This window comes from Dipodomys ordii, unplaced genomic scaffold, assembly GCF_000151885.1.
Source record: "Dipodomys ordii isolate 6190 unplaced genomic scaffold, Dord_2.0 Scaffold113, whole genome shotgun sequence".
In the NCBI taxonomy this organism is placed as follows: Eukaryota; Metazoa; Chordata; class Mammalia; order Rodentia; family Heteromyidae; genus Dipodomys; species Dipodomys ordii.
The window spans coordinates 3,543,951-3,556,529 of record NW_012267329.1 but is presented as its reverse complement, the minus strand read 5'-3'; the positions used below and the strand labels follow the sequence as shown (position 1 = coordinate 3,556,529).

General features: G+C 42.0%; 1 protein-coding gene across 3 annotated transcripts in view; it reads right to left on the bottom strand.

The window, feature by feature from the left end:
* Nucleotides 1-11,446, bottom strand: part of Tmem41b (transmembrane protein 41B) — a 29,691-nt gene extending 18,245 nt beyond the window's left edge. For 2 of the 3 annotated variants that reach the window (XM_013028798.1, XM_013028800.1), the window contains exons 1-4: nucleotides 11,365-11,446; nucleotides 11,118-11,243; nucleotides 6,937-7,054; nucleotides 2,581-2,709 (exon numbers count right to left, since the gene is read on the bottom strand). In XM_013028798.1, the coding sequence (XP_012884252.1) occupies nucleotides 2,581-2,709; nucleotides 6,937-7,054; nucleotides 11,118-11,238 (368 nt within the window). In that variant the 5' untranslated portion in view covers nucleotides 11,239-11,243; nucleotides 11,365-11,446. The remainder of the gene's footprint in view (nucleotides 1-2,580; nucleotides 2,710-6,936; nucleotides 7,055-11,117; nucleotides 11,244-11,364) is intronic. The other variant, XM_013028799.1, reaches the window with a different exon arrangement.
* Between the last annotated feature and the right edge of the window lie 1,133 nt (nucleotides 11,447-12,579).

Here is a 12,579-nt window from a genome sequence, read left to right as displayed (position 1 = left end):
TCCCTGGGTTCGATTCCCCAGCACCACATAAACAAAAAGAAAAAAGAAAAAGCCAGAAGTGGCGCTGTGGCTCAAGTGGTTGAGCGTTAGCCTTGAGCTGAAGAGTTGAGGGACAGTACTCAGGCCCAGAATTCAGGCCCCACGACTGGACCAAAAAAAAAAAAGAAAGAATGTATTTCATTAACCAAGAAGAGTAGGAAGATAGACTGGACAAAAGTAGTAGAAGACACAATAATCAGTAAGAAAAGTAAAGTCCAGGGACTCAACCTGTAATCCTAGCTACTCAGGAGGCTGAAGTCAACGTTCAAAGCCAACCCAGACAGGAAAGTCAGTGAGACTCTTATCTCCAAGTAACCACCAGTGAACTGGAAGTGGCACTGTGGCTCAAGTGGTAGGGTGCTCACCTTGAGCTGAAGAGCCCAGAGTTCAAGGCCTACAACCACAAAAAAGAAAGAAAGAAAAGTCCACAAATTGGAATCATCAATAGACAGTTTAAAAGTAAACATAGAGGGCTGGGAAGATGGTTCAATGGTAGAGCGCTTGCCTTGCATGCATGAGGCCCTGGGTTCGATTCCTCAGCACCACATAAGCAAAAAGAAAAAAGCCGGAAGTGGCGCTGTGGCTCAAGTTGTAGAGCGCTAGCTTTGAGATGAAGAGCTGAGGGACAGCGCACAGGCCCAGAGTTCAGGCCCCACGACTGGACCCCCCCCAAAAAAAAGTAAACATAGAATGAAGTAATTTTCAGGGGTTGGGAAGGTGGCCCAGTAGTATAGGGCTTGCCTTGCATGCTTCAGGCCCTGGGTTTGATTCCTCAGCAGCACATAAGCAAAAAGAAAAAAGCCGGAAGTGGCACTGTGGCTCAAGTGGTAGAGCGCTAGCCTTGAGGCCCAGAGTTCAGGCCCCACTACCGCACCCAAAAAAAAAAAGAATGAAGTAATTTTCCTGATCAACTAAAATACACATTTCTGCAAAACAAAAAAAATGCAAATATATTCATTTCTTTGAATGAATATCCTCTTGATTTTTTAAAATAGCTTTTTTAATTGTGAAAATACTGTACAGAGTGGTGTCTTGAACTCTGGGCCTGGGCACTGTCCCTCAGCTCTTCAGCTCAAGGCTAGCACCCTACCACTTGAGCCACAGCACCACTTCCAGCTTTTTTTTTCTGCTTACGTGGTGCTGAGGAATCAAACCCAAGGCCACATGCATGCAAGGCAAGCATTCTACCACTGAGCCAACTTCCCCAGCCCAAGGAGTACATTTCTTATCTAGCATTGTTGCCTCTTTTGTTTTTACCCTACGATCCCATCCCTCCTACCTCCTCAACTACAGCCCCCCACATCCACCCTTTTTTTAAAAATTTGGTTGTGGGGCTTGAACTCTGGGTCAGGGCACAGTCCCTCAGCTCTTCTGTTCAAGACAAGCACTCTACCACTTCAGCCAGAGCGCCATTCCCAGTTTTCTGGTGGTTTATTGGAGATAAGAGTTTCACAGACTTTCCTGCCCTGGCTGGCTTTGAACTGCAATCCTCAGATCTCAGCCTCCTGAGTAGCTAGGATTATGGGCGTGAGACACCAGCACCCAACTTTCTTAAAATTTTTTGTAAAAGGAACATTAACAAAAGGAGATTCTCAAAACATTTATAAAAGTAAAAAAATATATATACTACCAAGCCTAAAGGAAATTTTTTTTTTTTGGGTCCGGTGGTGGGGCCTGAACTCTGGGCCTGGGCACTGTCCCTCAGCTCTTCAGCTCAAGGCTAGCACTCTACCACTTGAGCCACAGCGTCATTTCCGTCTTTTTTCTTTTTTGCTTATGTGGTGCTGAGGAATCAAACCCAGGGCCTCAAGACGTGCAAGGCAAGTGCTCTACCACTGAGCCACCTTCCCAGCCTGGAAAAAAATTTGTTTTTTGTTGGTCATGGGGCTTGAACTCAAGGGCTGGGCTGCTGTCCCTAAACTGTTTTGCTCAAGGCTAGCATTTTATCACTTTGAGCCACAGAGCTACCTCCAACTTCTCTTGTGGTTAACTGAGTGGCTTTGAACTTCAATCTTCCAAATCTTAGCCTCCTAAGTAGCTAGGATTATAGGCGTGGGCCACCAGCACCTATGTTAGGCTGGGAAGGTGGCTCAGTGGTAGAGTGCTTGCATGCATGAGGCCCTGGGTTCGATTCCTTAGCACCACATAAGCAGGAAAGGCCAGAAGTGGTGCTGTGGCTCCAGTGACATAGCGCTTGCCTTGACCTGAAGAGCTGAGAGACAGCGCCCAGGCCAAGTTCAAGCCCCATGACCAACAAAAAAAAAAAGAATTCAAAGTAATTATTTAAAATTAATGGTTAATTATCAATTATAAATCAAATAAGAACTGAGGAAAGGAAAACAGAAGAAAATGGTAACAGATATTCAGAAATAAAAATGACTGGGTTGAGAAGGATTAAAGCAGGAATTTTTTTCATTTTTCTTTTCAATCTTTTAAAAAAATATCTTAACATTGCATGAACAATTGTTAAAGGGAAAAGCATTTAACTAGCAGACTTCAAACCTTTTCTTGAACAAAATTAGAAAACATTTAAAAGGATACAAAATATACGTAGCAAAGTAAGCTACAAGTACTTGTACATAAAAGGTGTCCTTATATTTGGATAAAACTTTTCCTAGAGCCTTGGCATCATCCATATCCCTGGGGACCTTCATATTCACTCTTTCTTCTCTAAAGAAATAAAATTAAAAGATTTTTAAACAGAACTTTACCATAATAAAATCCAAGTTGAGTTGAAAACACTGAGTTTTATCCAAAATGATTTGATAAATTGATCTGTAATCTATTAAAGCCAAATTACTAAGCTTAAAAGCCTATAAATTATTTGTTCTTCAGTGCTTTAACAATATAATTCTCTGGGCTATGAAACGTTAAAGTTCAGAATAATTCAAACTAAAGGTTAAAAGCATATGCTCCAATATTTGGTTTAAATGTTAAATTAACATTAAGAAATAAACCACAAGTGTTTAAACTATTAAAATTTATTTAACATCATTTTGGGTAATCCTCATGATAAGCTGAAGTCAATAATGATTTATAACAGAACCCAAATAGAAACTTTAATGAATTTATACTTTATACCTTTTCTGGAATATTCCAATTCGAAGACCAGAAAAAAAGAACATTTTTCACATTTTCTTTAAAGCAGAGTCTTGATTTGTTGCCCAGACTAGTCATGAACTTGAAATCCTGCTGATTCAGCTGAATCTTAAGCCCATGCAATTTGCTGACTTTTGTTTTTGTGCCAATGTTGGGGCTTGAACTCAGGACCTGGATGCCGTCCCTGAGCTTTTGTGCTCAAGCCTAGCTCTGTACCACTTGAGCCAAAGTTCCACTTCTAGCTTCTTGGTGTTAATTGGAGATAAGAGTATCACAGGGACTTTTCTGCTTTGGACTGGCTTTGAACTACACGCAGATCTCAGCCTCTTGAGTAGCTAGGATTATAGGCATGAGCCACCAGCACCTAGTAGCTTTTTACTTTTCTCTCTTCATTTTATGTGCTATTTGAAGCCATGTTGGGGATTACAAAAACTCTTGCTTATGAAAATTTCAGGTCATTTTTGTTTAAAGTACATTATGCACAATTATTTACATGTGCTTATCTGTAGAACAATGACTGCAGCTAGAATGTTTTGTTTTGTTAGGTCATGGGGCTTGAACTCAGGGTCTAGGTGCTGTCTCTGAGCTTTTTCACTTACGTCTAGAGCTCTACCACTCTGAGCCACAGCTCAGTTTTCTGGTAGTTTATTGGAGATAAAGTGTCTTATGGACTTTTTGGCCCTGGTTGGCTTCAAACTACAATCCTCAAATCTTAGCTTCCCGACTAGGTAGGCTGATCTTGACCTTATGGTCTCAAGGAATCCTCCTCCTTCAGGCTCCTGAACAGCTATAGCTGAATGCTACTTTTCTTAAGTCCTATAAAAATACCTGGTAAGCTAAAATAGCTTCTCATTTATAAAATTTTAAAACCTGCATACACAAAATATGTAATCAATGGAATATAAAAGGTTTGTAATTACATCATTATATAATTAGCAAATACATTATAATTCTTAGATTGGGAGCAAAGACAAACTTACTCTGTAGATTCTGTCAATCAACTCTATTCACTGATCAAAAAAACTAGACACTGGAACTGGGAATGTGGCTTAGTGGTAGAGTGCTTGCCTAGCATGCATAAAGCCCTAAGTTCCATTCCTCAGTATCACATAAACAGAAAAAGCTGGAAGTGGTACAGTGGCTCAAGTGGTAGAGTGTTACCCTTAAGCAAAAGAAGCTCAGGGACAGTGTCCAGGCCTTGAGTTCAAGCCTCAGGACTGGGGGGAAAAAACAAACCCAAAAACAAAACAGAATTTACCTAAAGTTGTTTAGTCTTTTATACTGACACTGGTGGCTTATATCTATAATCCTAGCAACTCAGAAGGCTGATATCTGAGGAATAGAGTTCAAAGCCAGCCTGGACAGGAAAGTCTGTGGGACTCCTGTCTCTGGAAGTAGAGCTGTAGCTCAAAGTGGTACAGCAGTCTAACCTTGAACAAAGAGCTCAGGGACAGTGCCCAGGGCCTGAGTTCAAGCCCTATGACCAACAACAAAAAAAAGAAGTTACAATGAAGGCTTCTCTGCATAGTTATTAATGTACTAGATTATGAGATGCTGCTCTAAACACAACTAGCGGTATTATATAATATATATGTATTCTGTTATCCTTCCAAAGTGAAAAAAATTCTAAATTCTTTTTTTGGCTAGCTAAAAGAGATAGAGTCTTACAGACTCTTCTTCCTGGGCTGGCTTGGAATTAAGATCAGCCAGATCTCAGCATCCTAAGCAGCTAGGATTATAGGCCTAAGCCACTGGTGGCAAGTGAAAATTTTTAATTCTGGAAACAAATTTACCATGGTCTTTGCCAAATGGATATGAGCTATAGTTTTTGTTTTGTTTTGTTTTACAAGATCAAGTTCACTATGAAAAGTAACAATTCACTACTTAAGATGTAACTATTGGGGCTGGGAAGGTGGCTCAGTGGTAGAGCGCTTGCCTTGCATGCATGAGGCCCTGGGTTTGATTCCTCAGTACCACATAAGCAAAAAGAGAAAAGCCGGAAGTGGCGCTGTGGCTCAAGTGGTAGAGCACTAGCCTTGAGCTGAAGAGCTGAGGTACAGTGCCCAGGCCCTGAGTTCAAGCCCCATGACCGAACCCAAAAAAAACAAAACAAAACAAAACAAAACAAAAAAACCCAAGATGTGACTATTGAAAGGATCAAAGCTTAAAGCCAGCCAGGGAAAAAAAGTTCAGGAGACCTAAATCAATAGAAAACTCAAGATGTGGTCATACATGCCTGTCAGCTATGCAGGAAACCACAAAAGGAGGATGAGGCAAAAAGCAAGACTCTACCTCAAAAATAACCAAAGTGAAAAGACTGAAGGCATGGCTCAAATAGTACAGTGCCTGCCTAGCAAGGCCAGAGAGCCCCAAGTTCAAATCCCAGTACTGCTCTTCCCCCTCTGGTTAAAAATCATACCTATTTCAATAAAATACGGAAGAGAAAAAGAGACAGAGATGTGGATGAATAGAGCCAGATATAAATAAATCACAAGTCAAAGTGGAAAAGAAGAAAATAGGGATGGAAGAAAGCAGAGAATACTAAGTTTATTAAAACTATATATCAAAGGCTGGGAAGGTGGCTCAGTGGTAGAGCGCTTGCCTTGCATGCCTGAGGCCCTGGGTTCAATTCCTCAGCACCACATAAGCAAAAAGAAAAAAGCTGGAAGTGGCACTGTGGCTCAAGTGGTAGAGCACTAGCCTTGAGCTGAAGAGCTGAGGGACAGCGCTCAGGCCCAGAGTTCAGGCCCCATGACCGGACCCAAAAAAAACAACAACTATATATCAATATCAACTGTAAGAAGAAATATAAACTTACTTGGTCACTACTACTAACAGTAAACAAAAAGAGAAAATAAATAGAAAATATCAGAACACACCAATTGTTTTAGGAAATGTTAACAGTTGTTGTTGTTGTTGTTGTTGCTTTTGGGGGGGGGGGAGTTTGCTCCAGCCTAAGACTTGAACTCAGGGCCTGGGTATTGTTCCTGAGCTTTATGTTCAAGGCCAGTGCCCTATCACTGTGAGCCACAGTCTATTTCTGGCTTTTTAGTGGTTAATTGGAGGTTAAGAGCATTCTCATGAACCTTTGAACACCAAGATTCTCAGATCTCAGCCTCCTGAGTAGCTATGATTACAGCCACCAGCACCTGGCTTAACTTGGTTTTCTTTTTCTTTTTCTATTGCTAGGTGTTGAACCCATGGATTTGCAATGTTAAGAATTTAATCAAATACTGAGCTGTACCCAAAACCCCATTTAGTCCTCAATACGTAAGACCAAAAGAAAGAAAGAAAGCACAGTTGTATAGGGCTGTAATATAAAATTGTCCTTCTTGAAATTATATTTTTTAGTGGTTTGCCATCTATAGGTGACCTTGAGCTTTTACTTGGCTTTTTAGCTCAGAGCTGGCATTCTACCACTTGAGTCATGCATCCACTTCTGGCTTCTGATGACTAACTGAAAAAGTCTGACAAATTTGTCTGCCTGGCTGAGTTCAAATCTTGATCCTGAGATTTGTTTCCTGATTAGGTAGGCTTAGAGGCATTAGCCACTGACACCCAGGGAAAGATGACATCTTAATTAGAGAAGCAATACTGTTAGAAAATCAAAACTGTTAGAAAATAATGAGGCAAATTTAGAAAAAAATGTTTAAACAACAGTACAGATGTGGCTTCTTGCACTTCAGAAGACTGATACGTAGTCACAACAGTTCTGTTGTCTAAAGTAGATTTGGCTTGCAATTCATTTTCATCTCATAACTATATGCACATTTCAAGTTTCTATCATGGCATACTTACTCACTAAGCTGAGGAAAATTTTTATATACCAAAAACATAACAAAGGCTGCAGACAAGAAAATGGACACCAATATAAGAAGTGACATTCTTGCTGACCCAGCTTCCGCACAGGCTTTTTCTGAAAAAGAAAAAAATGAAAAGTATAATTAAGATAAATATAAAAGAAGATAGTATCTCAAGCCAGCAACTTCCTGAAAGGCATTCCTCAGAGAAAACTATTCAATCTTTTGCCCAAACATTGACATTAATCAATTCTTTCACCAGTGCCAATGGCTCACACCTGTAATCCCAGCTACTCAGGATGGAGAGATCGAAGAATCACAGTTCAAAACCAGGCCAACCAAATAAATTTGTGATATCCTAATCTCCAATTAACCAACAAAAAAGCAAAAAGTAGAAATGTGGTTCAAGTGGTAGAGTATCAGCTTTACTTGGAAAAATTCAAGCAAGAACACAAGGCCCTGAGTCCAAACCCCACTTTTGTCCCCCAAGTCCAATAAATAAATAAATAAATAATTTGAACTGTCATAAGAATATATTCACTAAGACAACTGGACAATGTATGGTTTATTTTTATACCAAAGGCTTCAGAGTGTTCAGATGAATCTCAAATGTTTTGAGTGACACTCTGTCTGTGACTCTAAACCTGAAAGGATGTTATAATAAACATTATGTGCAGGTAAAATACAGAATGAGATCCAGTACACAGGAAGCAGAAAAATGAACAGAGCTGTTTTGCCAGGAAGGAGTTAACAGTGATAAGACTACAGGAGCTTAACTCACTATTAAATAGATGTATGGTGCAACACACCTTTAACCTCAGCTATTCAAGAGGCAGACTAGGAGAATCATGCTTCAAGGTCAGCTCCAGCAAAGAGTTAGTGAGACCCCCTCTCAACCAACAAGATGAGCATGATAAATGTAAAAGCAGCTATGTGGGCCGGGCGTGGTGGCTCATGTCCGTAATCCTAGCTACTCAGAAGACTGAGATCTGAAGATTATGGTTCAAAGCCAGACTGGGCAAGAAAGTCCCTGAGACTCTTATCTCCAATTAACCACTCAGAGAATCGGAAGTGGTGTTGTGGCTCAAGTGGTAGAGTGCTAGCTTTGAGCTGAAAAGCTGAGGGACAGCACCCAGGCCCAGAGTTCAAGCTCCACAACCAAAAAAAAAAGCAGCTATGTGGGCTGGAATCTGGCTTATTGGTAGAGTGCTTGCCTAGCATACATGAAGCCCTGGTACCTCAGTACCACATAAACAGAAAAGGCTGGAAGTAGTGCTGTGGCTCAAGTGGTAGAGTGCTAGCCTTGAGCAAAAGAGGCTCAAGGACAGTGCCCAGGCCCTGAGCTCAAGCCCCAGGACTTGCACCAAAAAAATAAAAATAAAAAGCCTTGCAACTGTAATCTGACATGATTCTAAACAGTCCAACCTATCTCCTACTACCTTGCAACAGAAACTCTTCACGGGAGATAAATTAATCTCTTCACTGTCACACATAAAAGGTTCACAATAACCCTTTTGTCTACTCTGTGTTGTTCTAAAGATAAAATAAACTTTCATAAAGGCCCTCTGGAAGTCTTAAGGTTTAATTTCTGAAAACTTTAGGTTACCTTGGGTAAACCTGAATGCTATGTATATTTAAATGCTTTTATTAGTTCTCTTGTTTATAAGGAAGCCATATACAATTGAGAGAATTAAATAATATGATGTGTATAGTATTCTTGATTTTGGACACAAAATAATACCTAATAAATGCTAGCTGTCATAATATTCCTCCCTTTTTAATCTGATTGATTATAAGGTTATTTTTCTGTTATTGCTAGGCATCTAGCAGAACAATATAAAACTTCTAAGAAGATGAACTAGAAAAAAAAAACTTTAGATTAAAAGATAATAGTAAAACTCACCACCATCTCAAACCAAATGAAAATAATCTGGATTGCCCTTACAAGAAACTATTGTAGGGGCTGGGAAGGTGGCTCTGTGGTAGAGCGCTTGCCTTGCATGCCTGAGGCCCTCGGTTCAATTCCTCAGCATCACATAAGCAAAAAGAAAAAAGCCGAAAGTGGAGCTGTGGGTCAAGTGGTAGAGTGCTAGCCTTGAGCTGAAGAGCTGAGGGGCAGCGCCCAGGCCCAGAGTTCAGGCCCCATGACTGGACACCAAAAAAAAAAAAAAGAACAAACAAACAAAAAAAAACTATTGTATTATTGTTATAGTAGCAGAACAACGTTCTTTTTTTTTTTTTTTTGTCGGTCGTGGGGCTTGAACTCTGGGCCTGGGCGCTGTCCCTCAGCTCTTCAGCTCAAGGCGAGCGCTCTACCACTTGAGCCACAGTGCCACTTCCGGTTTTCTGGTGGTTATTGGAGATAGGAGTCTCACAGTCTCTCCTGCCCGGGCTGGCTTTAAACTGCGATCCTCAGATCTCAGCCACCTGAGTAGCTAGGATTACAGGCGTGAGCCACCAGCGCCCGGCTAGAACAATGTTCTTTTAAGCTAGATCAGATATATCCTTCTATAACACAGAAAAGTTTTTGAATTTTATATGAATTTGGTTTCACCACCATCTAGAAAGACAATCAGATTATAGAAACTTCAAAGAGACAATTAGAGATGTTTAAAATTTTCTAAACATATAAATATTTCCTGCTATAAATTCTTAAAAGATGACTTCTAAATTGGGTATGGTGATGTAATCTCAGCAATAGGTAGGCTAAGGCAGAAAGATGGGAGTGCTGTAGACTACATAAGACATCTCTGTTCCCAAAAAATGGGGGGGTGGGCAGGGAAGCAGATGGAAAGAAAGAAGAAAAAAATGAAGGAAGAAAGGAAGGAAGGAAGAAAGGAAGGAAAAAGGCCGCTCCATAGCTATTATTACTGGTAGAACATAAGCATATGTGATTTGAGCTGTGGACAATTTAATAGCCATTTGTTCTGATTACCTCAAGTATATGGGCTTTAAAAGCACTTACCAAAAAAATAAAAATAAAAAAGCACTTAAAAGAGCTTAAGCTTAACCATTTCAACTTCTGGAAAATAATAAACAATTTCATGCCAAGATAGAATCAAAGCATTTAGTTTCTTCGTTTGGTTTTGTTTTGGGTTGGGTTTTGTTTTGGGCATGTGTGTTTTGCTTAAAACTGTATTTAAACTGAGAACTGATGGCTCACACGTGTAATCCTAGTTACTTAGGAGGCTGAGGTCAAAAGATCATGGTTTACCCCAGCAGTAAAGTTTATTAGACTTCCTTCATCTCCAGAATAACCAGCAAAAAGCATGGCTGGAGGCATGACTCAAATGGTAGAGCTCCAGCCAAATAAGCAAGCAAGCAGTGAGCTGGAGACCCTGAGAACACACCCCAGGACCACAAAGAGAGAGACAGACAGAAAACAGAAATGAGGGGGGGGGGGGAGAAACAAATGTGCTTAAAAAGAATAGGTGCATAGGTCAAATAATAGTGCACTTGTCTACGTTGTGCCAAGGCCTTGGGTTCAATTCCCAGCGCTGCAAAATAAATAAATCTTAAAAGCTCTGAAAATTACTAGGACGGTGTTTTGAGGGGTAGGAGAGAAGTTTAGAATGTCACCTGTATGTAGCAGTAATTGTAAACATTTAGCCCCCACTTCATATACGCCAAACATTGCCTGAATTAAATGGTTCCATATACCCGTTTCACAGAGCTTTTGAAAGTTAGCATTCGAAGTCTCTAATGGTAGAACGTTGGGACTCAAAGCCAGGTAATCCTATCACTTGAAACTGCCACCTGAAACAGCCACATTATCTCACTTACTAATCTGGCTTTGGGACTCTCTACAAGTCCGCAAGCCACTACACCCCTCAGTCTTCTCATCTGTAAAAAAACGCACGCAGCAAATGCTAAAGGTCTGTCTCGCTTCGCTATCAACCTTACAATCGCCCTAGCGTCCACAAGCCGGTGTGTCATCCTTTCTGGTAACCGAATCCAGTTTATAAGGCACCAAGACGCACCGACTACGCGTCTGGCTTTGTGCTGTTCCGGGGCCCAAGCCGAGTGCCCCACTCTCTCCCGGACGTCGGCAGGTTCCCTCTTACACCGCAAGCCATGGAGACCTGCGGGGGTCTCTGACTGCCCCGCCCCCCCCCAGAGCGCCGCCCGGCACACGACCCCGCTGGACAAGCCTCAGCTCCGGCCCTCAGGCCCACTCACCCTTTAGACTGCCTCCGCTGCCCGGCTCCGCGGAATCCCGCGTCCGCGCAGCCTGGTCCTCTACTGGGGTCTTGTGGAGTGCCCCCGTTGGCGACCGTTCGGCGGCTTTGCCTTTCGCCATGGCGGCTGCAAGGGAAAGTAGAGAGAGCTGAGTGGTGCCGCGCCCCCTTAACAACAAAACTTGGTCGCGGTGGCTGTCTCCAAGGGCTAGCCACGGCCAGAGGTACTTCCGGCGCGACCTCCTCACCTGAGCTGACCTCAGCTCGACGACGTTCGGCCAGACCGGCGCTGCCGACTCGGACGAAGCCCCGCCCCGCGTCGCTCGCGAGCCTCGCGCGCTCGCGCCCGCCCAGTAACCGCGAGACAAGTCAGAAGCCCCGCCCACTCCACCCCATGCCTCGCCCACCTGAAGCCTAAGTGGAGCATGCGTAGTTGGGTGCTAGGTCACGCAGTGCCGCTCGAGGACTGACGTCTGAAGTGCAGATTTCATTACCGGAAGTGCTGTCCAAGGACTTCAAACTCTTGGTCCCGGCCGACCGGAAATGCTTATGAGTGAGTGGTTGGCGTTCCGCACCTCAGGATTCCGACACTCTATTAGCCAGTCCACAAGCAGTTGTTAGTTGAAGTCTGGTTTGAAGATGGTGGAAGAGATAAAACCTAAATCAAACTCATCCAAATTTCAGAAAAGTAAGGCTGGGAGAGAAGCAGTAACCTGTGAAGGTCAGAGGGTGGCAGGAATGGGTTTAGAATCCCAGAGAGCTTGTTCACAAGCAAATGCTCTCCCACCCGCCACCCTTGTCTAGCAAATCCCGGTCACACTTAGCTTTTCAATCTCAACCCAAACACACCTTCCCCCTGCCCCCCCCCATGAACGTTTATTAACAGGCTTTATTTTTTACTGCAATGGAAACATCTGTACAATCATTAAAACCTTCTTTCCCAAATTTATTGATGTTTTAGAGTAACATACAGCTGGGTTATCTCTACATGCTTCAGGTAATAAGCACAGTGTCATCCATTCCCTCATTCTCTCCTATTCCCTCACTCCTATCTCTGCCCATGAGTTGCATAGTTCACTTTCATCAATGTCCAGTGCACTCCACTTCTGCACTTTTTCCCCCTTTTTCCTCAGATTCTGTGTCCTCCCCCTACCCTACTACAGATGTTCACGTGAATACACCATATATAAGGTAAAAAAGAAAAAAGTCCTTATTTTTGGGTATTGTGCCTTTGTGAGTCTCTCCTAAGAGACTCTTCTTTTGCTCTCATTGTATGTGAGTATATAGAATGCTGCCAAACACACCTTTTTAACAAATTATTTTTTTCTACTCTGCCCCTAAGCAGCTCTTCAGTTTACACAGTTTACATAGTTGGATGTGTTATAAATTCCCTTTTAGTGACTCCTCTTTGGGTCTTGATGTTTTCTTTTTTTTTTCCTTTCTTTTCTTTTTTTTTTTTTTTT